The sequence below is a fragment of a genome, unplaced genomic scaffold (assembly GCF_019419815.1).
Source record: "Pyrus x bretschneideri cultivar Hongxiangsu unplaced genomic scaffold, Pyrus_bretschneideri_v1 Contig5, whole genome shotgun sequence".
Taxonomy (NCBI): Eukaryota; Viridiplantae; Streptophyta; class Magnoliopsida; order Rosales; family Rosaceae; genus Pyrus; species Pyrus x bretschneideri.
Window position 1 is genome coordinate 4,448,471 of NW_025999787.1, and position 22,696 is coordinate 4,471,166.

Here is a 22,696-nt window from a genome sequence, read left to right on the forward strand (position 1 = left end):
CACTGTAGCAAAAGAATCTCAAAAAACGCAACAAAAATTTCACCGGCTCGCATTTCTCCTGCCCTTTGCGTCCCTCATTTTCCTGGGAAAATTTCTTGCAGCCCCATGATTTCCGTGCGAGGACCGAAGTAAAAGCCCTAGCATTCTCTGATCATTCTGGAAAAAAAAAAAAAAAAAATTAAAGGACTAAGACTTGCATGCGGGTTAGTCCAAATTTCTCGATATTGTTCTAATTTTTGTGGAAATTTTGCTTAATTTATTCATAATTTTTTCAGTGAAATTGGACCTGAAATTGTTATTGTTAGTGTTTGGGGCTTTGGTTTGGATTATATCATTTGGTATGGAAAATCAAGGTGTTAAGGGTGGGGAATTTTTGGGTTGGTGTAATTTTTGGCAGGTGATTAGGGTTTATAGGGTCATGAGCTACGGCATTGTACGATTAGGATCTGAATCAGCTTCTTTTGCTTTCTATATTTTATGTTTAGCATGGGGCATGCGTTTGATTTTGACCTCTTACATTAGCCGTTGTTCGATTTCTAAAAACGATAGCAAGTTGAGGATTGATGTGTTTGGTTCACACATAAGATTGGTGTGATTTGGGTGTGAATATACGGTCGCATGTCACGCGAATGCATGTTTTTGCATAAGTAACTGTGATCAGCCTTTGGGAAGTGCTTTCTATTTCGGTTCAAGGCACATTGTCAGTTTATGTATTGCCTAGCTTAAGGGACTGCCATAGTGCAGGAGTGCGTGCTTTTGCTTAAGTAGTTGTGATCAGCCTTTCTGAAGTGCTTTCAATTTCAATTCAAGACGCATTGATAGCTTTATGTATTGTGTAGCTTAAGGGACTGGCAAAAAGCTGCTACCTTCTCCTCTGGTGTCTGAACTGATTGAAATTGCAGCAGAGATACCGTCATTGCGTGTTAGCCTGTTAGGTAATTGCGATAGTAAAATGAATGGTTGGTATAGAAACTGGTAGGAGGCTGGGTTGATGAAATCACGGGTTAGGTAGGGTTTATGAGAGGAGGAGATGGAAGAAGAGATTAAGTGCTCACAATTTTGCAGTTATGGTACAGATTTTATCAGCATTTTAGAAGTCTCCGACATTCGTGTTTATTCAAGTATTCATGGTTGAAGGAATATTTTGTTGGGACAGGCTTCAATTCTAAATTTAAAATTGTAATAAATGTAGGCCTTTCGGGTAGTCTAAATTATCCAATGAGGTTCAAAGTCTAAATTAGTCTCTCACATTATTTTTTGTTTTGTTTTGTGTTTTTGTTTTTTTTTAAATTGTGTTTCTCATACATAAGATGAATTTTCAGTGGTGTCTTCATGTTCAGTGACCTAAATTACTGCTTGATGGTGTAGATGTTAGTTATTCCTGTTTGATGTCAGGTTATTGTGATTTGCAGATGTCCTCACTCTAAAATATCTTGACATTCTTCTATTGATGTACAGTTAAAATTATGCAGATGTCCTCACTCTAAAATATCTTGACATTCTTCTATTGATGTGCAGTTAAAATTATGGCACATGATACACGATCTAGTCTGAAAATGAAGGATGATGAGGATAGTAATTCAAAAGGGAGGCAAATCAATAGTAAAGGTTCAAGCACTTCAGGTTCTGGAGCATTAGATACAACTGGATTAAGGAGGTCTGCTAGAGAAACATCGTTGAAGAAGAACATAACATTGAGCCCTTCTAGTACTAGGAAGTCTGAAAGACTCGAGAAAAAAAGTTCTGAAACTCCTCCATCCAAGAGGAAATCTGAGAGATTTGAGAAGAAGTTGACTCCAAGTCCATTGAGGATTTCTAATAGAGTCAAGAATCACTCATCAGATTCTTCTAGGCCTAAAAAATCTGAGAAAAGCTCAGGTTCATCATTTATGAAACGGAAAGGGGAACAAAAAGAGAAGAGTGTGAAAGAATTGACAGAGGCGGCTAGAGAAGTGAGCAAAAGTGTAGGATCTGGCCGTGTGAAAAACAAGATAAGAAATGCTCGAGCTTATAAGGCACTATTCATGAAACAAAGAAAGAAGTTTAAAGCACAAGGTAGTTGTTGTGGCTTTTCTCTCAATAGTCATTAGTTTATTGTTCATGTTTCCTTTTTCGTTCTTGTTTGTGTATTAAACAGTGGTATTGATTATTCAATACATTTTTGGCTCATTCTTATCTTCTTGAATATTAGGTCATAGCGAGGAGCAGAGCAGGCAGAATAAAGTTTCTGAGGGAGGCCGCAACGATTGTGGAGGCACGGTTGATGGGCTCTGTAAAGGTGCTGAAGCAGTGGAATCTGATTCCACTGTACATAAATTTACAAAAGAAACAGTGGAAGATAATCAGGGAGGGGACTTGTCCCACTCAAGCCCAAGGCCTAGCTCCATGGAGGAAGCTTCTGAGTTTGGAAATGGTGATGGCTTAGAAATTTGTGGTCAACAGCCATTGCCATCATCTTATAATGCCACGACGAAAGAGATCAGTGATGCACCTGCAAGGGTACATGTGGATTGCCCTGGTGAGGAACAATTGAAGATGCCAGAGTTGACAGGTTCTACAGTCAATGGAAGTGTAGACAATCTCCACATGAGCTCGGAAACTGGTCATTGTGTTACACCTTCAAAGAGAAAAAGGAACATGGAGGATGAGGGTACCTATTCTTCTGCAGTTAATGCAAGTAAAGATATCTGCACCTTGATTGCAGATGCCATCTCCCCATTGCCATCTGGGTCCACAACGGATGCTTCTGTTGGGACTTGCGGTGTATGTTTGAAACGACGAAGGTATTCCTTTGCACAAAATAATCATATTGTCTCCTTATCTGTTGGTGGTGGTTCCCAAAAGAAATTATATCTATTGGCCATCAAATTAATTTAGTTTGTGTCAGTCTACTGATTTACTTGGAGGTACAGAGTTTGAATACACCCTTTCACATTTATTATACTTCCCATCATTCCACTTTAGAATCCGTATTGTTGGTGGTGGTTTCCAAAAAAACTTATATTGAATTAATTTAATTTGTGTTAGTCCACTGATTTACTTGGAGGTCCAGAGTTTGAATACACCCTTTCACATTTATTATACTAACCATCTTTCCACTTTAGAATCCCTATTGCTGGAATTTACAACCTAGCTGCTTGAAGTTTACATATGGTTGCACATATCCTCCCCTAGAAAGGAGTCAACCAACAGATAAAGTGTAATCATACTACAACAACTTACAGTGTTATAATGTTGTTTGGCTACTGTTGAATTTATAACTTACATAATAAAGTGGAGTTTGAGTAAAACTCCCAATATTTTGACAAAAAGAGCTAACACTTGTGCTCATCAGACTTCACCATTCCTCTCTATCAAAGGCATCACATCCTTAATTTCCCACAGTTTGGATTTTGTTCGTTGTTTGTTGGAGTCCTTTTTTGTTTAGTATTGTATTAGGAAAGCTAAAAGTGCACAGATTCTTGTCATACAAGGATTAGGAAAGAATAATTTTCTTGTACAATTAGATTAGGAATCCTAAAAGCAGAAACGGAATAGGAATATGTGTGCTTTCTTATCCCAAATAGGTTAGGAGATTTAATCCGAAATAGGACTGTAAACCGCAGCCTATACTTATAAATAGGGTGCAGCAAGGAGCAAAGAGCAGAGAGACAGCCAAGAGAAGTTAGAGGGATTAGTTCTAGGGTTTAAAAAAGCACTGTATGCTCTATTATTAATTTAAAGAAGCCGTGATTTCTCTGGGTAGAGGAATCACAACTGGACGCAGGCAAAAGTTCTGCCGAACCAGTATAAATCTTGTGTGTTTCTAGTTATTCTCTATTTGCTAAGTTTAGTATACTGGGGTAAACATCAAAGAACAAGTTCCATTGGGGAGTCGAAAATCTTACAAACATATTGCAGGAATATGTCTGTTTTTTGCTACACTGTTTTTTGCTTTCAATATTTGCTACACATTTTATAGAGAGAATTTCTCTTGCTACACTTTTTTTGCTTTCTATATTTGCTACAAAACTGGTTAAGTTTATGGTTTGTTTCCTCCCTTTGCGAGATTTTGGGTAATCTTGAATCCTCTCAAATTTATTCTATTCATGGTTTATGATCAGAGAATCGGGTCTTCTTTTTGCAATCTTTGTTTCTGGGTTTGCTTAATTCATGGATTCGAAGATAAGGAGACCAAAAGCTCTGACAACCGATGAAAACTGTGTTATTTTGACTTTAGTTTATTATAGAAGTGGACTCCTTATCCCCTGTTTGTAAAAAGTTTCTCCTTTTTCAAAGTATAAAAGCATGGAAAGCTAGCTCTGCCTATAATCCTATTATTTGTCTCTCTCTACATTCCTTCCTATAGTTTGTGTGCTTCTGAAATGGGATGGAAGATAAGTTAGATATCAATAATTGGTAAAGAGGAGTAAACCCACAAATGTGGCAATACTAATAGTTGCTGTGACGATAATAATGGCTTTATTGCATTAGTTGATCTTCTTCTGAGAAAGCTAAGAAAAAAGGTACCCAGGAAGAGACTTGGTGAGAGTCAGGACAAGAATAAAGGCAGAGATCTAGCGTATTTTGGACACTAGTGTGTATGTTAGCGTAAGTGTTGCTTGTAAACCTTTGTCCAAAATCTTTAAAGGAACTAAAGTCCTTTTCAATCCAAAACTCAGACTTACACTATAGACTCTTAAGTATTATCATGTTAGACTGGCCAAATTACAGATGGAAACCAACCACAAACAAATTCAGTTTTCTATATAAATTAATTGCAGAAAAGAATTGGCTCGTGAGTACATATCAACTATAAAGCTAATGCAAGGAGTGACAAATCACGTTCCCCTTTTGGAATTTCTTTGAACCATTGGTTAAACTTCAGTTGAATGTGACTTCCATTTGAACCATTGGTTAAACTTGAGTTGAATGCGACTTCCTTTGGAATGTCTTTTACCTGGTGATACATTTGTTGTGGGCTAGGTGATTCTTGTACTATATGCAGGAGCTGTGCTGACATGAAAGAAATTCTTCCACTTATTTTTTCCCCTTCTTTGTGCCTGAAAGGGGAAGTGAGGTGTTTGGACGTGAGAATGAGTGCAATTTCTTAGTTTTATTTGGGTTTATTCTCAGATCAATTATGTAATCAGTATTTTTCTGATGGTCAGCTTACAAAAAGCTTTGTGTGCCCCTTGATTTATTGCTGTCCCCTATATTACTGCTGATTGAAGTTTCGAGGTTATACTTTTCTGCTAAATGTAACTTCATTTTCCTTTATCCCCACTTGATGGTGCTTTGCAAAGTATTGCTGTTGGCAACTGGTATAAGGGGCTACTGAAATGGAATCCCAACTTAACATGGGCTGATCACAAAATCATTTTTACTTGGTGTGTCATATTTTTATTGTTAGGAATTGGCTCGTCAATGTTAGCGTCCAATTTTGTTTTAGATTGTATTAGGAAAACTAAAGGTGCACATATTCTTGTCCTACTAGGATTAGGAAAGCATTAAGTTTTCTGGTACAATTAGATTAGGTGGGCGACTGCCCGAGTTGGGTTGGCATCCATATCACAGAACCTTTCTTCTAGCCAAGAATCCCATTATTTGAATCTGGTCAATTCATTGGCAAATGATAAATCTATCGGTTTAACACTCAGAACCTGAAAAGAGGAAGAGTTAGTAAGTCAAGAGCTAAGCAAGAAAGGAGAGGCTAGAAAATTAGGAATTCTAAAAGCAGAAACGGAACAGGAATGTAATTGTACCCTTTACTTATAAATAGAATAGGAAACTTAAAATCCCAAAGCAGGCATGTAAACTGCACCCTATACTTATAAATAGGGTGTGGCAAGGGCAGGAAAAAAGAGAAAAAACAGAGACAGCCAAGAGAAGTGAGAGGGATTAGTTCTGGGGTTTACAAAAGCACTATACGCTGTATTTTTAATTCAAAGAAGCGATGATCTCTCTACCCAAAAAAATCACAACGGGATGTAGGCAAAAGTTTTGCCGATCCAGTATATATCTTTTGTGTTTTTACTTATTCTCTATTTGCTAAGTTTAGTCCATTGTCAGATACATCAAAGAACAAGTTCCATAGGGGAGTCGAAAATCTTAGAATAGGTATCAAGAGCTTGGTTCAAGGTCTGATGCGATGTCAAAAGGAAAGGAGTTCATGAACCTAGAAAGCTAAGGCCTGCATTAAAACCTTTTGATGGCAAGGATGACTTCACGGACTAGCAAAGGATGATGAAGAACGTATTGATGCAACATGAGTTGGATGATGCACTCCTTGGTGAGAAGCCTACAACCATGATAGAAGCTACATGGACCAAGACTCTCAAGAAGCCCAAGAGTTCCATTGAGATCAGTGTTTTAAAAAACTTGCCTCGTGGAGCGCCTAGAGGCCTTGGAGGCTGGGTGGCTTGGTTTTTCCTTTGGCTTGTGGGGGTTGGCGTCAGGGTGCGCTAGGCAGTTGAGGTGCGCCCAGGCGTTCAACTCGGGCCTTTTTTCCCTTTAAAATCCATGTCTGTTTCTAAAATGCAGGGGACTGTTCTAGTTTCAATGAAGAAGAAAGAGAGAGTTTACCTCTTCAGATCCTATGTGACAAAGTAACTCGTTTCTTTTCTTTTTGTTTTTGTTTTTTAATGGTTGCCCATTAAAAAACTGAGCGCAATGACATTCTAGGATTCATATAGCCGACCCCACTTAGTGGGAAAAGGCTTTGTTGTTGTTGTTGTTGTTGTTTTAAGGTTGCCCATTCAGATTTCGCCACCTAGCATTTTGATTAGCAAAGTTTTATTTCTCTTCAAATTCCTTATAACTGCTCCACTTAGCTTTTATTTTCCTTTAACTTCCCCTTAATAATTGGTCCACTGAGCCTTTATTTCAGTTTAGATTCCCTATAATTGCTCCACTCATCCTTCATTTCATTTTAAATTCCCTATAATTGCACCACTCAACCTTTATTTCTTTTTGAATTGCCTATAATTGCGACATTCAACCTTTATTTTCCTTGAAAATTCCTTATAATTGTGGCCTTATCTCTTGAAGTTCTGTGACATCCCACATTGCCCAGGGGAGTGATCCTTATATGTATATTCTCATCCATACCTGGCACGAGGCCTTTTGGGAGCTCACTGGCTTTGGGTTCCATGGGAACTCCGAAGTTAAGCGAGTAGCGTGCGAGAGCATTCCCAGGATGGGTGACCCATCAGGAAGTTCTCGTGTGAGTTCCCAGAAATAAAATCGTGAGGGCATGGTCGGGGCCCAAAGCGGACAATATCGTTCTACGGTGGTGGAGCGGGCCCGGGAAGTGGTCCCCCCGGGCCGGGATGTGACAATTTGGTATCAGAGCCTAACCCTGGTCGCGTGTGTGCCGACGAGGACGTCGGGCCCCTAAGGGGGGTGGATTGTGACATCCCACATCGCCCAGGGGAGTGATCCTTATATGTATATTCTCATCCATATCTAGCACGAGGTCTTTTGGGAGCTCACTGGCTTCGGGTTCCATGGGAACTCCGAAGTTAAGCGAGTAGCGCGCGAGAGCATTCCCAGGATGGGTGATCCATCGGGAAGTTCTCGTGTGAGTTCCCAGAAATAAAACCGTGAGGGCATGGTCGGGACCCAAAGCGGACAATATCGTGCTACGGTGGTGGAGCGGGCCCGGGAAGTGGTCCCCCACGGGCCAGGATGTGACAAGTTCTCTATAATTGCTTACAATAAAATAAATAATTACAACATTTTAAGACTATATGACATAGTTTCCAAGTACAACTAGATGTAGTAATGAAGAAGATGATATTATCTTTGATTTAGTTATAATTATATTTGTTTTCCCAAGATATAGATTAAATTTTAGGCACTGTGAGACTTCGCCTCATGCCTAGGCTGGGCTATCCATGGGACGCCTTGCCTACGCCTTTGCATTTTAATACATTGATTGAGATCTATCTCACAAAATCAGTCAGGTCCCACATCACAGAAATGATGACTGTTAAGCAAGCATGGGACAAATTGGGGAAGGTTTATATGGGCAAAACCGTTTCCAATAAATTGTTTCTCAATGATGAACTATACGGACTTCAACTGAAAGAAGGATGATATTGAATTGAAGCAACAAGAATTCCATTCATCAGATCAAAGGAAGATGAAGCTCTGGTGGAGCCAATTGAGCAAGGATTCGAATCTGATGATTATGGGAAGAAGAGCATCAACATCATTCACCAGGTAGAGTTAGGCATTCCAAGCACTCCAATCCGCCAGACATCCCAATGGGTTCAAACTCCAACCCACAAATCACCTGTATTCCAGAGATGCATAGCACTGGACAAACCCATTTGAAACAAGAAGAACCCGACAAGTTTGGGTTTGACCAAGACGAAGTTAATTAATCTCTTCACATCAGCCAACGAGATCCAATTACTTATCAAGAACTATATTAAGTGATAAGCGAGATAGTTGGATAAGTGCTATGACAGAAGAAATGTAGTCGCTTTGCAAAAGCTCTGTTTGGGAGTTGGTTCCTGAACCCAAAGACAGAAAGCTAGTTGGATGCAAGTATATGAACAAGATGCCGTAAGATTCAAAGCAAGGCTTGTGGCAAAGGGGTACTCATTGAAGTAAGGTATCACAAAATTCGGGTTTGAGTGGAGTCCAAGGAGACTTGGGTTGAAAAGTTTCACACGGATGAAAATGCCGCATATTTCCTTACCAAGAAAGTGCTGGCCAAGAAATTCAAGCATTGCTTGAACTCAATCAATCTAGTTGATTGAGTAAGGCGTAGCACCTCCGCACTTGAGGTTGGCAGAAGTTCAAAGTGCCGGCCAAGAAATTCAAAGAAGCCGTGATCTCTCTACCCAGTGAAATCACAACTAGACGTAGGCAAAAGTTCTGCCGAACCAATGTATTGTGTTTTTAGTTATTCTCCATTTGCTAAGTTGAGTTTATTGTCAAATACATCAAACAAGAAGTTCCATAGGGGAGTCGAAAATCTTACATCTATGAGGATATATACTTGGCTATTGTATTAGATTTTGTAAATTTTGGGCAGTCGTGATACTCTTATAACATTCCGATTTTAAAAGTGTTGATGTATCTCATGTGATATTTTCAGGATGGAAAATGATCCAACGAAGCTGGAGTGTTGCTCTTGCAGCACAAAATTAAAGCAGGAGTTATGTGGTACATATGGAACTGAGGTTGGCTCAACCTTCTCACTCTTTACTGCTTTCAAAATCCATTGTTTCAGTTCCATTTTATTTGAGTTTGTTTCTCTCGGATGGAATATATTGCTCTAAATGGCCTGCCACTTTTTTTGTTGCTTTCTGGTGCTTATATTATGGTGTTGTGGCTCGCTTTAATTTCTCTCTCTTCTTTCTGGTGATGTGTCTCGTTTCATTTCATGGGGAGGTGTTTCCATGATTGGTGTCATTTTGTGGATATGGTTTGTAGAGGATCTCTAATCTCTAGCTGCATACAGAGCTGATTTGATTATAATAGTTAATTAAATGTGGCTACCATGTCAAAAGTAACATCAGATATTGGATATAGCAAATAAGTTTTTTTTGTTATACGAACATTGTAATTTAGTAGAGGACAATAATTTATGAAGCCTGTTGGGTTTTTCCAACCCATGATGAGTTATCCTAAGTCTATAAGGAATTATAGTCTTAGAGGATAAATTGTTTTCCCGATTGGAGTTGCGTCCCCAATCGGAGTTGTTTACCCAATTGGAGAAGGATTCATAACTAGATTCCAATTAGGATTAATAATCCTTATTGAAGAAGACCTTTATCATGACTTTATAACGGGCTGTTGTACTAGTTTTGAATTGGAGCAAAACAATATTTTGTATACCACTCAGGGGATTAGACTGAGAGAATATTGTAAGGGCAAAGTGTGTGAGAGAAAAGAAAAGAGATAAAAGAGTGTATTTCTTGTTGTTCTTTCAAGTTTATCGTCAAGTTCTTAATTCTAGAGACCTTGGCAAGATTATTGGTTGTACTCATCATTTATATAGTGAGATTGTTGTTGCTGTCCCGTGGACGTAGGTACATATAGCCGAACCATGTTAATTCTTGGTGTTATTTGTCTTGGTTACTTTGTTTTTTGATTTCTTGAGTTTGTTCTGTTTTTCTCATTCTTAAACGCGATATTCACAACAAAGCCGTCTTGGAATTTGTTTTTCAGTGTTACGGAAATTAGTAATCGAGTTAATGAAGGTTTTGACCTGTCGTGATTTGGCTCGTGAAAATACCAAGGCCAAACAGGTGTAGTTTTCCAATTGGGGTTGGGAAAGAAGAAAAGGAATGTCCACAGGTTATTTCCCATAAAAATTGGGAAAGAGGTTTTTCTTTGGAATCCCTTAGGATTAGGAAATAAGTTAGTTATCCCTATTCTAAAAGGATTTAAGAATCCTATACCTGTAAGGAATGTAACCATTGGTTCTATGTACTAAAAATAGGCTAGTTGGGGGCTGTTCTAAATCAACGTTGTGGGTTTAGCAATTAGCTTAAGGGTTTTCATTAAGTTCTTGAAACCGAGTTGTTATTCTCCACAGTGCAGGTGATTTCTCAAGAGAGATCATGCAAGGAGTAGGCATAAGTTTGCTGAACCACACTGAATTCTGTGTCTCTGTGTGGCGTGTTTACTTTATTGTTCATATATTTGCATAGCATCATCTTATCAGTTTGCATAACACCGGAGATTATCGATAAACAAGATAAAAAAAGCAATTTTTGACGTTCCTATTCATGACTTGTTTGTAAGTCATTATTTTTATTTTTCCCACAGATATTTTCATATGGTTGAAATGGAACATTTTATGGGATCATGTCCGTTATTTTGTGGAGATTGACGTATAAATTTTTGTTCACTGTTACTATTTATGTTATTTGCTTGGATCATTAGTAATCTTTCAAGGAAGCGAATAATAGTGTCTTTTAGTAGGTTACTTGATTTTGATACCCTACAATACTTTTGCTTGTCAAATTTCTAGGTAGTGCACATTACCTAGCTTAAAACCTTATGGTTTTAGGTTTATCTTATGTTTGTTATATCAGTTTGTTGATCTTGATGTGGTTTTTTCTTTTCATTTTTCTGAAAGGTGCATCCTGATAGAGGAGAACTCACAGCTGATAGTACCACAGATGTTCCTGAAAAGCTTAATGGTATGCAGCAAAAAGAGTTTTCTGTAGACTTTCAAACAAATGGCGACCAAAATACATGCCTCATCTGTTCTCTTGGTGGGAAGCTCTTGTGGGTAACCCTTTCTTGTGACATTTGATAGTTGCAAATGTTTTTATTATTAAATGATATGGAAAATTTATTTTTTGCTTTCATTCAGGAGAAACAAAATTTATTAAATCTGAAAACAGATTACAAAGTATTGAATCTGGGGTGAAGGCATCCACCTTCATCCAGATACAAATAGAGCTAAGAAGGTAGCAACCACAGAATATACACATAAACGGTGCATTTATTGAAGTTAGTAAGCCAAATAACCCCACTAACGTTACTGTGCCAATTGGTCTATGACCCTATAACATGCAGCGGAAGGCCTTTCCGTTGGAGCTTTTCGACGCACCTTACCTTCGTTTTTCCCACTTCTTCCACCATTTTACTAGTACAACATCAAAAAATCTGCCTCTCCTTCACTGAAGCCCGCCTAAAGCGAATGAGATCGTATCAGTCAGCACCTTTTATAATCATGAGGCCAACATTTTTACAATAATTTTTTATTAAACTGGACACTTGACTAACCGGCCTAAAGTCTTTTATGTTTGCTGGACACCGGACTTGCTGGCATAAAGTCCTTCACGTTTGCTGAAGCTGCGCTTTTTAGAAGTAATTTCGCATGAGTGGTTGTACTTGCACATGAATGAACATTTTCACAATATGGAACTTTTTTCTTTAAACTTCAATGTTATTTGCTTCTATGATGTGTTTTGGTTCTTAGAATTTGTTTTCAATTTCAGGTGCTGTAATGGAAAAGGATGCTGGACAAGCTTACATCTTTCTTGTCTAGATCCTCCTATGGATGATGTTCCTCTTGGACGTTGGTACTGTCCCATGTGTGTTAGAAAAAAGTTGGAATCTGGTATATATTCGGTGTCAGAGGGAATAGAGTCAATCTGGGATGCTAGAGAAGTAGAGGTATCTAATGTTGATGGTATGCAGAAATTATAAGACTTTAGCTTCATCTTTGTTTTGGATTATTTTCTTATTTTCTGTTGTGATGAGTTTATGTATGATGACTTCTTAATAACAAATATCTGGTCCTTTTTTTTCCTGGTTGACCTGTAGGATTGCAAAAGAGGAAGGAATTTTTTGTTAAATACAAAGGTCTTGCTCATATTCACAACCAATGGGTACCAGAAAGTAGAGTTCTTCTTGAAGCTCCTACTCTTGTGGCAATATTCAACCGAAATAACCAGGTCCGTTTTTTCAACTCTTGTTTTGGTAGACATGTTCTGTTATGCTTGTTATGTCTATCAATGGAAAATTTGAAACACCCCAAAAAGGGAATTTGACATTCATTCATGGGATTGAGATGCCTTTGCATGGGTTCAAATTTCTTTTTCTTCACTCTTTAGCTTTGTTCTATCATTTTTTTATACCCTTAAGTCAAAAGCTAACTTTGCACACCAGCTGTAGTTGGGGAGTTGTAAGATAAATAATTCTTTCAATATTAAGCAGCTGTTAATAAATGTTCTTCAGGTCACAAGGTGGAGGAAAGAGTGGACAGTTCCACATCGGTTGCTACAAAGGAGATTGTTAATGTCTTCCAAGCAGCGTGAAAACTATCTTGGGGAACATATTGGTGATAACTTATTTTGTCAGTATGAATGGCTTGTGAAATGGCGCGGTCTTCATTATGACGATGCTACTTGGGAGTTAGAGAATGCTGCATTCTTTGATTCACCTGAGGGTCAGGGCCTTATAAGAGATTACGAAAGCCGCCGGCAGACAGTGAAGAAGTCCTCTAAAATGGATAAGGTGCCAAAGGCATGAATTATATGATGAAATATATGAAACATCTAGTTCTAGATTTAAATGCATATCTGTTTGGATTAATATGTTGAAGATATCAGTTTCCTCCACGTTTTACTTGTTGACCAAAGAGATCTAAACCTATCTTATTTGTTTTGAATTAATTTTTAAGTGGAAAGTGACAAGGAACATACTGGTTGTCTAGTCTTAAGCACAGTTGAAACCTATAATGGAATCTCCAAAATTTGACGTGTAAGATATTTTGTTTCCTTCTATGATTGGTGGAGGGCTTCTTTATCATTTCTCTACGAGTACAAAGGCTTCTCTGTCATTGATCATAATGGATAACAATATGTCCTCTCTGTGTGCTCTTTAAGGGATACTATATTTTTCTCAATGTTCTAAGGGTGGGCTGTCTTGATATCATGTATTTTCTGCTTGTTCACTGTCATTTAAGATTTTGAGTATATATAGATTATTTGTCTTTTATAAAATTGATTAATCCCTGAAGGGAACTTTTTGAGTCTACAGTTTATTCGTATGAGTATGCTTATGACTATACGATTCTTCTGTTGCTAATGCTAGCATTACTTGCAGATACTTGAGAAAAAAAAGTGTTCAACAGTTAATTTATCAGAACTGCTAGCCGGAGATTCATCCAGACTTGATAATACATGTCTAGAGAACATTAACAAGCTACGCAAGCTCTGGCACAAGGGTGAGAATGCTATTGTTGTTGATGATAAGGTGAGCTTGGTTTACTTTTCATCTGTTAGACAGCTTGTCAGATAACATTTTGGTTAACTCATTAACATTGTCTTGTTGTGGGGTTTATGATTCGATGTTCAGATATATATTCACATACAGTTGATCTGTTCTACTTGTCTGCATTCTTGAGAAATGAATTTTATCATTAAGCAAAATAGAGTGCCATAGTGGTGAAAAGATGTACGCTTCATCAATTCGCAAATGAAAATACAACAATACTATCGATCAAAGAGTAATTATTTTAAAACTCTCTGAGACTCTTTAACAAGTGTGTCAAGCCTGTTTTAGTTATGCTGGTGCTAGCACGGCTTGTTTTACATCTCTAATTAATTAAAACGGCTTAATAACATGCTAAAACTAAGGATAAGGGGAGATTCCAAAAGTCAGGTGAAACCACTCTGGTACATAAAATCTCAGCCACCTCCCTACTATAGTTTTTAAAACTCATTTTTGTTTCTTTCCATACAAATTACCACGACACTGTTAGCACACTTCAACTTCCTAAAGCTTTTTCCTTCTTCCCCCCTCCAAAAGCCTCATGTTTCTCACCAACAAGAACTATGCAATTGGTCATTGGAGGAACATATGATCAGCACATTCACTCCCTCCTTTACACACTTGTATCAGCTCTGTGAACAGTTGTTCAAGTATTTACATTAGGAGGTACTCTAACCTTCCAAATTATAGGAAAGGGTTGGGTAAAGAAAGAGGAGGATTTTCAGATAATTTTCTGAAATACGATTATAATAAACAGGTTTACATTTTAATTTTTCTCCTCTGAAATATGTTATTGTATTTTTGACTGAAAAAGGTTTTATTAGGGACTTTAGAACGATTTACCATCTTCTTTATGATCTTATATATTAGCAACAAGCTGGTGCTTAATGGGGAACTAAAAAGAAAAAATTCAAGTTTTTAGACTGAATCTAGTAATGTTTCATGTGAAGTTGTGCTTGTGAAAACAAATTCTGTTTTTGCAGGAACGAATTGTGAAGGTGATTGCATGTATTAAATCTTTGCAGTCTGATGCCTATCAACCTTTTCTGATCATCTCAACTCCTTCTACACTTCGTTATTGGGATGATGAGTTCTCCCGTTTGGCACCATCTATGAATGTTGTGGTTTACAGTGGAAATAAAGATTTACGGAGAAGTATTAGGTCAATAGAGTTTGATGAGGCTGGTGCCATTTTTCAAGTACTTGTTACCTCACCAGATGCTATTATTGAGGTATCTTTTTCCCTGATTGTAGGATCCATTAGCATTAGAAATGTAGTTGAATGTAAAAGTGCTTACTTCTCTTTGAACTGAATAGTCGCTTAGACAATAGTGACTTAGTTGTTAAACTGTCTTTTAATTCTGCAGGATAAAAATGTATTCGAACACATTGGATGGGAAACTATCATAATTGATGCATGCCAGCACCCTACAATCTCTACACAGTTGGTGCAGATTAAGATGCTACGTACCCGTAAGTGGCTTCTCCTGGTCAGTGGAGTACTTAAGGTTTGTATTTTATTGTGCTTTATGTTAGTATTTTTCTTTTTATATTTTGAGTGGTGGTGGAGATTGCTTTCTACTTGGCTCGCTTATGAAAGGCTAAATATTGCAGGAGAGCAGTCCTGAGTACCTCTGTTTGTTGTGTCTCCTTGATTCTGACAGCGATTCACAAACTGGTGATCACTTCCTAAGCAGTTGCACTGACATTATTGTTAAATTAAAGGACAGGCTTTCAAGGTATATTTCTCATGGATGCGAACATGACTCTCCCAGGTTTAGAGAGTATTGGGTTCCTGTACAGATATCAACCGTCCAGCTAGAGCAGTACTGTGAAAATTTACTGTCAAACTCCACATTAATTCTCTCATTGGCAAAGAAAGATCGTGTTGGAGCAGATATAACTTTAGCAGACAAAAATTTATCAAAAAAAGCAGTCTATGATGTAACTCTAGCTGCTCGGAAGGTTGGCTGGTTTCACTTTTCTCTAGTATGGTGGTTAATGATTGCATGACATCTATGTGTCTTTTTGTCATCTACTGTAAATTTTGACTTCCATGGTGTCATAGGTTGGCATACTTTTTATTTGGTTTGATAACACCATTCTGTCATCTCATTTTGATTTTTCTCTCTTTAGTATGTTGGCGCGGATATTGTATATATACGTACACACATATATATAGTTGATTCTGTTTGGGTAATTTAAAAATGTGGTTTTTGCACCTTTAAAAAGTTACTACTAGTAATATAGTTATCTCTTGGATTTTAGTTTCATTTAATTTAGTGATTTATAATTCAAGTTGTTTGTATATCACATACACGTATTGGAATTAGAAGAGATCTGTAATGACATGTTTTCATTTATTAGTTTCAACTTTCTCTTCTATTAATTTAATTGGATTTTGTTTTCTCATTTTATTATGTTGTTTTCTATTTTAATTTGTGCTTGGCTTAAAACAAAGGAAGATATTATTTGCATATTTGTTTTAAGTTTGAGTTTCCTTGTGTTTTGTGCAATGGGTATTGAAAACAAGTGACTTTCCTATGGTTTGCATATTTTATTCTCCCTCCTCCACCACCCTACTTGTTTCTAATTAAGTCACTTGTATGGCATTTGTTGACAGTGCTGTGATCACCCCTACATTGTGCATCCACCATTACAAGCCTTGCTTACTAAAGACCTCCAAGCAGCTGAGTATTTGGATGTAGGAATCAAAGCAAGTGGCAAGCTTCAGCTTCTTGACGTGATGCTTAAGGAGATAAAGAATCGAAGTTTAAGAGTACTTATCCTGTTCCAGGTACGTGATTAGTGGTAGTATAATTCTTATTAGAACTGCTGTTCTTAGTATTATTTGTTATACCTTATATTTAATATAGAAGTTTTGATCTTGACTTCTTTGGGAGGCTGTTCCCATCCTTTTAAACATGTGGATTTAGATAATTTGTTGAATGAGGATTAGCTTCCTATTTTTTAGTTTTTGAGTATATAATGCATTTTGGTTGGATCATTTGTTGTTGCACTTTCCAGTGGCTTTTTCTTTGTTGGCTCTGTTAAATGAGGAGGCAGGTTTATGTTGATCCATTTCGATGTCATGTAATGCATTATTATGTGAAAAGCATAAGTTTGTCAGTGGAAAAGAGAGGGGTAGTGCTGGGGGGGTGTGCGTTATGTTGGCAATTTTTATGGGTGCTATGGGGAGAACGGAATAAGAAGACTTTTGAGAATGTTGTGGGTGTGGAGGTGGAATTCTTATGGCAAAGGGTGCGCTTTTGGGATTCTTTGTGGGCATCTGTAGCTTTGGAAGTTTGAGAGATCTCTTTTTCTGTTATTTATTCAAATTGGAAAGCCTCTGTTTTGTAATTGTGTTTTGTGCTTTCTAAAAAAAAAAAAAAGAAAAAAAAATGGTGTGTTTTATGCTTTTTCTCAGAAGTGAACTACTTGTTCACTAATTTTGTCTTGTTTTTATCTTTAATAAAGTTTGTTTCTTATAAAAATCAGATGATATATATAAGCAGACAGACTATCACATTAAATTATATATATACATATACAAATAAGAAACAATATTTTTTTCCCTTGAAACCGCTGCAGCCTGCAGCACTCCAATCAGAAAAGATCGCCCAAAACAAAGCATCCTGAATGTTGACTTACTTATGCCCAAACAGAGGCTCATCGCTAAACCTCCTCTACAGTTCTTACTTCTCTGTAATTTTCAACAATTATTTTTACTTCTCTTACCAAACCACCCAAAAAAATCAGCTAGCAAACAACATTTCCCTCCTCACAAAGCTTGAGTTACAAGCCCGAAGCCACCATACGAAGGTAAGTAGATGATCTCTAGCAGCAACTGGCTTCACACCATTTAAGGTGTAATCACATATGTGGCTTCCGCCTTTGGATTTGATCACTTGTGTTCTCTCTGCCATGTGCCATAAGATGCAATTTTTTCTTCCAAATAAAGTACTAAAGATGAATGAGGATGTGAACCTGACCAGCTCTATAGTATTCAGGCAGTTCATAAAGTATGAATTTACTGAGCTTCTCTGATTTATCCAGGGCCATAAAAAATCAATGATAGACAACAGATATATGGACAAGAAATCATTCTATTGTTCTCATCTTCCTTTTTATTTTTGTCTTTACCAGTCAATTGGTGGTTCAGGAAAAGCATTTTCTCTTGGAGATATTTTGGATGATTTCCTGCGCCTAAGATATGGTGAAAATTCCTATGAACGCGTCGAATGCGGTGTCCTTCGGTCTAAGAAAGATGCTGCTATGAACATGTTCAACAATAAGGAGTCTGGTAGATTTGTGTTCTTACTGGAGGCTCGTGCTTGTCTCCCCAACATCAAACTGTCATCAGTTGATACTGTGATCATATTTGGTAGTGACTGGATTCCACATAATGATATAAAAGCCCTGCAAAAGATATCACTTGATTCCCGGTTTGAACACATAAAAGTATTTCGCTTATATTCAACTTGTACGGTGGAGGAGAAAGTTCTAGTGTGTGCAAAACAGGGGAAGATTCTTGATAGCAACATACAGAATATGAGCAGTAGTATGCTTCTGTGGGGGGCACCTTATCAACTAGATAAACTAGATGAGTTCCATGGCTGCAACAGCCCAGCCTCTACTAGAAATATCTTGTCTGAAGAATCACTTCTGAAAGATGTCGTCCAGGAGCTCTTCTCCATACTTCCTCAGGATGGCAAGAACACTGGCTCATGTAATTATTCTACGATTTTAAGAGTTCAACAAACTGGAGGAGCTTACAGTACGGAGGTTCCGTTGCAAAGCGAGATGAAAAATGAATATACTGGTGAAGGGCAGCCTCTTAGTTTTTGGACAAAACTGTTGGAAGGAAAGCATCCTCAGTGGAAATATTGTTCTGGTTTGTCTCAGAGGAATCGGAAACGGGTACAACCTTTTGATGAGTTACCAAAGAAACAAGAAATTGTAAAAAAACGAGGGAAGGTGGTAAATAGTAATGATAATGCACCCTATCTGAAGCCTGGATCAGAGGTGAAATCAATTCCTGGATCCAAGGAAGGTAAATGACTGATACTGTGAATTGTTTCATTTTTTCATGGCATTTCTCCAAGAATTATGTCTTGATGCAATGTCATGGTCCTGTAGATCTGTTGGATTCCCATTTCTAGTTTTTTAAAATATCTCTACTTTTGCAGGAACTTCTGTGGCTGCAGCAGATAATTTGCCTCATTCTTCTCACCAGTCAACTGCTTGTGCAAATAAAGTAACTGATGAAATTCGTGATTCCACTTCAGATAATGTGAATACTCCGGAAAGTAACACGCTTGAGTCTGAAGAGAGAAGAAAATTGTGTGATGCCCAGAAGAGTCTCCATCAACTTCTGAAGCCAGATATATTAAAACTATGTGGAATCTTACAAGTCTCTGTATGGATTTGATTTTCATGTGAACAACCTTTTGCTTTCAGTTTTCGTTCATATGTGCTGCTGTTATTAACTGGTATTTCCATTATTATACCTCAGTAAAACATGGTTCTCTCGTTTAATGATATCTTGGTTACTCATTGTAATGCAGGATGCTGTCAAGGTTATGGTCGAACTTTTTCTCGAATATGTAATGGGTAATCACCGTGTTAATAGAGAACCAGCGACAATATTGCAGGCATTTCAGATATCTCTGGTTAGAATTGTCTTGCTCTTTCATGCACTTATTTAGCCTAACCTTTTTTTTATTTTTTGTTGGCATGTTGAATTGCAAAGTTCTTTAATATTACTTTCCTTCAACAATCATATATCTTCCTGGTCGTGAAATGATTTTAAAGTATAGACTTGGTATTCATGCTTTTCCTTTTACCCTGATATGTTCATATGGTTGTCACTGAATATGTTATAGTGACTCATTGATTTAGGCTTACAACATCTCTTACAAATGATAGCAAGAAGGTACTTCACGTCTTGCGTGTTCAAAGAATCAATTTTGTTTTCATTTGCCTAGGCGTACGACAACTTTTATAAATTGTTGGTTCAGTTTTACAAATGAATGATGCATTGTATAACGATGATGCACTTTACCTAGCTTGACCTGATCAAGTTCTACCCTAAACATATTTGAGTGATGGTGATTCTTCTGCCTCTGCACTTGATTTGCTTACCACCATGAAATGTCACTTTTATACGGGTTGAAAAGTTATATTTCTTGTAAAAAGTAAAATAACCAAGGATGGATAAACTTCTATGAAGATAATGCAGTTTGAATAGCACTAAATTGTCAACTGATTCATGTTTTTGTCCCACTAGGTGATATTCAGGATTTTTTGAGTCAAGAAAAATGCTTTCATTACTAACAGCTTAATTTTTAAAAGAAATAATTGTATTTAAAATCCATATATGTGGTGCAAGTGGCCCTTTACCACAGTGGTGGAAAGGAGTTGCGCCCTTGCATGACAGCGTGGATTCGAACCCTGGCGGTAACTAATCTAACAAAATCTATCATTTGACAAAAAAAAAAAAAAAAAAATCCATATATGTGGTAATTCTTTTATTTATTTATCTTTCAACTAAGTTTAATACTCCACAATTCTTAAGCTATTTTGGGGAAGTTTGGATATATCAAAAGAGAATGGGGTGGTTGGAGAATAGTGAAGTATTGAGTTTAGTTACAACTAAACTCAAAATCCACATGGTATTATCTTGTGATCTTCCAATTAAATTCCATACTCCACAATTCTTAAGCATTTCCTTCACTATGTCCATAGCTGTAACTGTGACTAACATTTAAACGGACCACATATTAAGTACTACCTCTCTCTATTTCTCTGTGTGAGGTTGGGGGACATCCTTAGTATTTTGTGTGCATATATACATCATCGCTTAATTGCATGCGCACGTTCCTTAGTGTTACTTTTAACATTTTTTAACCGACTTTCTGATATCTATATTCCAGTGCTGGATTGCAGCTTCATTTCTGAAGCAGAAAGTTGACCACAAAGAATCTCTTTCACTTGCAAAGCAGCATCTTAACTTCAATTGCAAAAAGGAGGAGGCAGAGTATGTTTATTCGATGCTGCGGTGTCTGAGAAGAACATTTTTGCACAGTATAGGCGCTTTTAAGGCTGCAGAATCTCCAAAGCTTTCTAATTTATCAAGTAAAGATGTTTTGAAGAATTCTGATGCGAAGGCTTCACAGTCATTAACTTCTAATTTGCAGCACATTAAATCAGACATTAAAGACTTGCCACCGAGTCAAGAATATTTTGCACAAGAAGATGTCTCAAAAAGTATTAAAGAAATTCAGAAAAAGCTCCAGAAGAAGATGAAAAAACTTATTGATAAGCAAAGCAAAGACAAAATTGAAGTTTTGCGAACTTATGAGGAAGAAAAGGGGCGTCTAGAAAGAGAGCTTAAAGCAGAGACAATTGTTATTCGATCTTGCTTTCAGAATAATACATCAATGAGAACGGATAAGCTTAAGATGTTGGAAAAGAAAATAGAAGAAAATAACATCCAGATGGACCTACGTCTTGAGCATCTTGAGGTATCACAGCTGGAAGCAAGGAGTAAACTGAGGGAGATGGGGAAACGATGGGTAGAGGAAGTGCAATCCTGGGCTCGTGCTGAATTGTTAGATAGATCACCCTCAGATACACTTGACCCTTGGTTGGAATGCTCAAGAACTAGTGAATGTCAAAGTAGTGAAGATCACGAAGATCTTGCCACTTTAAGAGTCCATGACTTTGACAGTATTGTGCATAGCGTGGCGGGGGGAGTTAAAGCACCATCTCCAACTGCAGACAGTGTTCCTGCTGAAGCTGTAGCACATAATGCCCCCATTAGAACCGAGGAGGAGACCCCAGCTAGGCCACTTGGTGCATTAGATATTACTTCTGAGGCGGCTTCATCTAGTGGTTTCATGGGTAAAAACAAAGCTGAGAGTTCTAGTGATGTTCAAGAGAGTTTTGTATCTGTGAATCCTTGTGCCAAAGCGCAAATTACTGACGGAGGTATTGCATGTAGTGGGGTGCTGGATGTATCTGTGAATCCTTGTTCAAGTCATAGCTCGCAAAACGTCGTTTCTGTGAGGGCACCTTCACCAGAAGAACAAAACCATGTAGCGAAGCAAACCATGCCAGATAAAGAGATCAAATCAGGAGCGCTTGAGACTGTCAGTTCAAATGATGGACAAGGGAATCTTGTCTCAGTGGATCCACTTGCTGAAGGACAGATGCTTGGAAAAGTGACAGAACATGAGACTGTCAATTCCAGTCATGATTTGCATGACGTTTCTGTGAGCCCACCTCCATCTGAAGGACAAACCCATGAATTGACAGTAACCGTACCAGATAAAGAGGTTCATTTGGGCGTGCTTGAGAATGTCAGTTCCAAAGATAGCTTGGAAAGTTGTGTCTCTTTGAATGCACCTTCATCTGAAGAAGAAATCCCTGAAAAATCAACAGAACGTGAGCCTGTCATTTCAAGTCATGGTCTCCACCATGTTCCGCCTATGTCACCTGCCTCTGAAGAACAAATCCATGAAGTGACAGTAGCCATGCCAGATAAAGAGGTTGATTTGTCAGTGCTGCAGACTGTCAGTTCAGATGATGAGCAAGGGAATCTTGCATCTGTGGATCCACCACCACCTGATGAACAAATCTGTGAAAAAGCTACTGAAAAAGAATCCAGTGAAGTGGATCTTATGGCATCTGATAGTGCACCAGGGGCTTTCCAGCAGAATGGAGTTGATATTGTGACCAATGTAAACTCTGATCAGGAAATGCCCCTGGTAAATTCACCTAGAGTGCAGCCTGTGGCCTTGGTTACTGGTTGTTCAGCGACACTAGATCAGGTATTTGCTTGTTGGAATTTGTCGATCTATATGGTAGTCACCTTGTTTTTATCTTTGTTTATGTTCCATGAAAATGACTTTGTGCTTTGTCTGATGAGCAGGCTGCCCTACTTTGTTTTACACTATCT

At 37.8% G+C, this 22,696-nt stretch overlaps 1 protein-coding gene across 1 annotated transcript in view; it reads left to right on the forward strand.

Moving 5' to 3' along the window:
- LOC103956743 (helicase protein MOM1) overlaps positions 1 to 22,696 on the forward strand; it is a 25,441-nt gene continuing 2,745 nt past the window's right edge. The window contains exons 1-17 of the mRNA XM_009368768.3: positions 1 to 203; positions 1,519 to 2,055; positions 2,192 to 2,783; positions 9,092 to 9,176; positions 11,084 to 11,235; positions 11,955 to 12,148; positions 12,283 to 12,413; positions 12,697 to 12,975; positions 13,567 to 13,716; positions 14,718 to 14,966; positions 15,102 to 15,242; positions 15,349 to 15,699; positions 16,358 to 16,531; positions 17,881 to 18,787; positions 18,924 to 19,153; positions 19,302 to 19,406; positions 20,670 to 22,568. Coding sequence (XP_009367043.2) covers positions 1,527 to 2,055; positions 2,192 to 2,783; positions 9,092 to 9,176; positions 11,084 to 11,235; positions 11,955 to 12,148; positions 12,283 to 12,413; positions 12,697 to 12,975; positions 13,567 to 13,716; positions 14,718 to 14,966; positions 15,102 to 15,242; positions 15,349 to 15,699; positions 16,358 to 16,531; positions 17,881 to 18,787; positions 18,924 to 19,153; positions 19,302 to 19,406; positions 20,670 to 22,568 — 6,168 coding nt within the window. The 5' untranslated portion in view covers positions 1 to 203; positions 1,519 to 1,526. The remainder of the gene's footprint in view (positions 204 to 1,518; positions 2,056 to 2,191; positions 2,784 to 9,091; positions 9,177 to 11,083; positions 11,236 to 11,954; positions 12,149 to 12,282; positions 12,414 to 12,696; positions 12,976 to 13,566; positions 13,717 to 14,717; positions 14,967 to 15,101; positions 15,243 to 15,348; positions 15,700 to 16,357; positions 16,532 to 17,880; positions 18,788 to 18,923; positions 19,154 to 19,301; positions 19,407 to 20,669; positions 22,569 to 22,696) is intronic.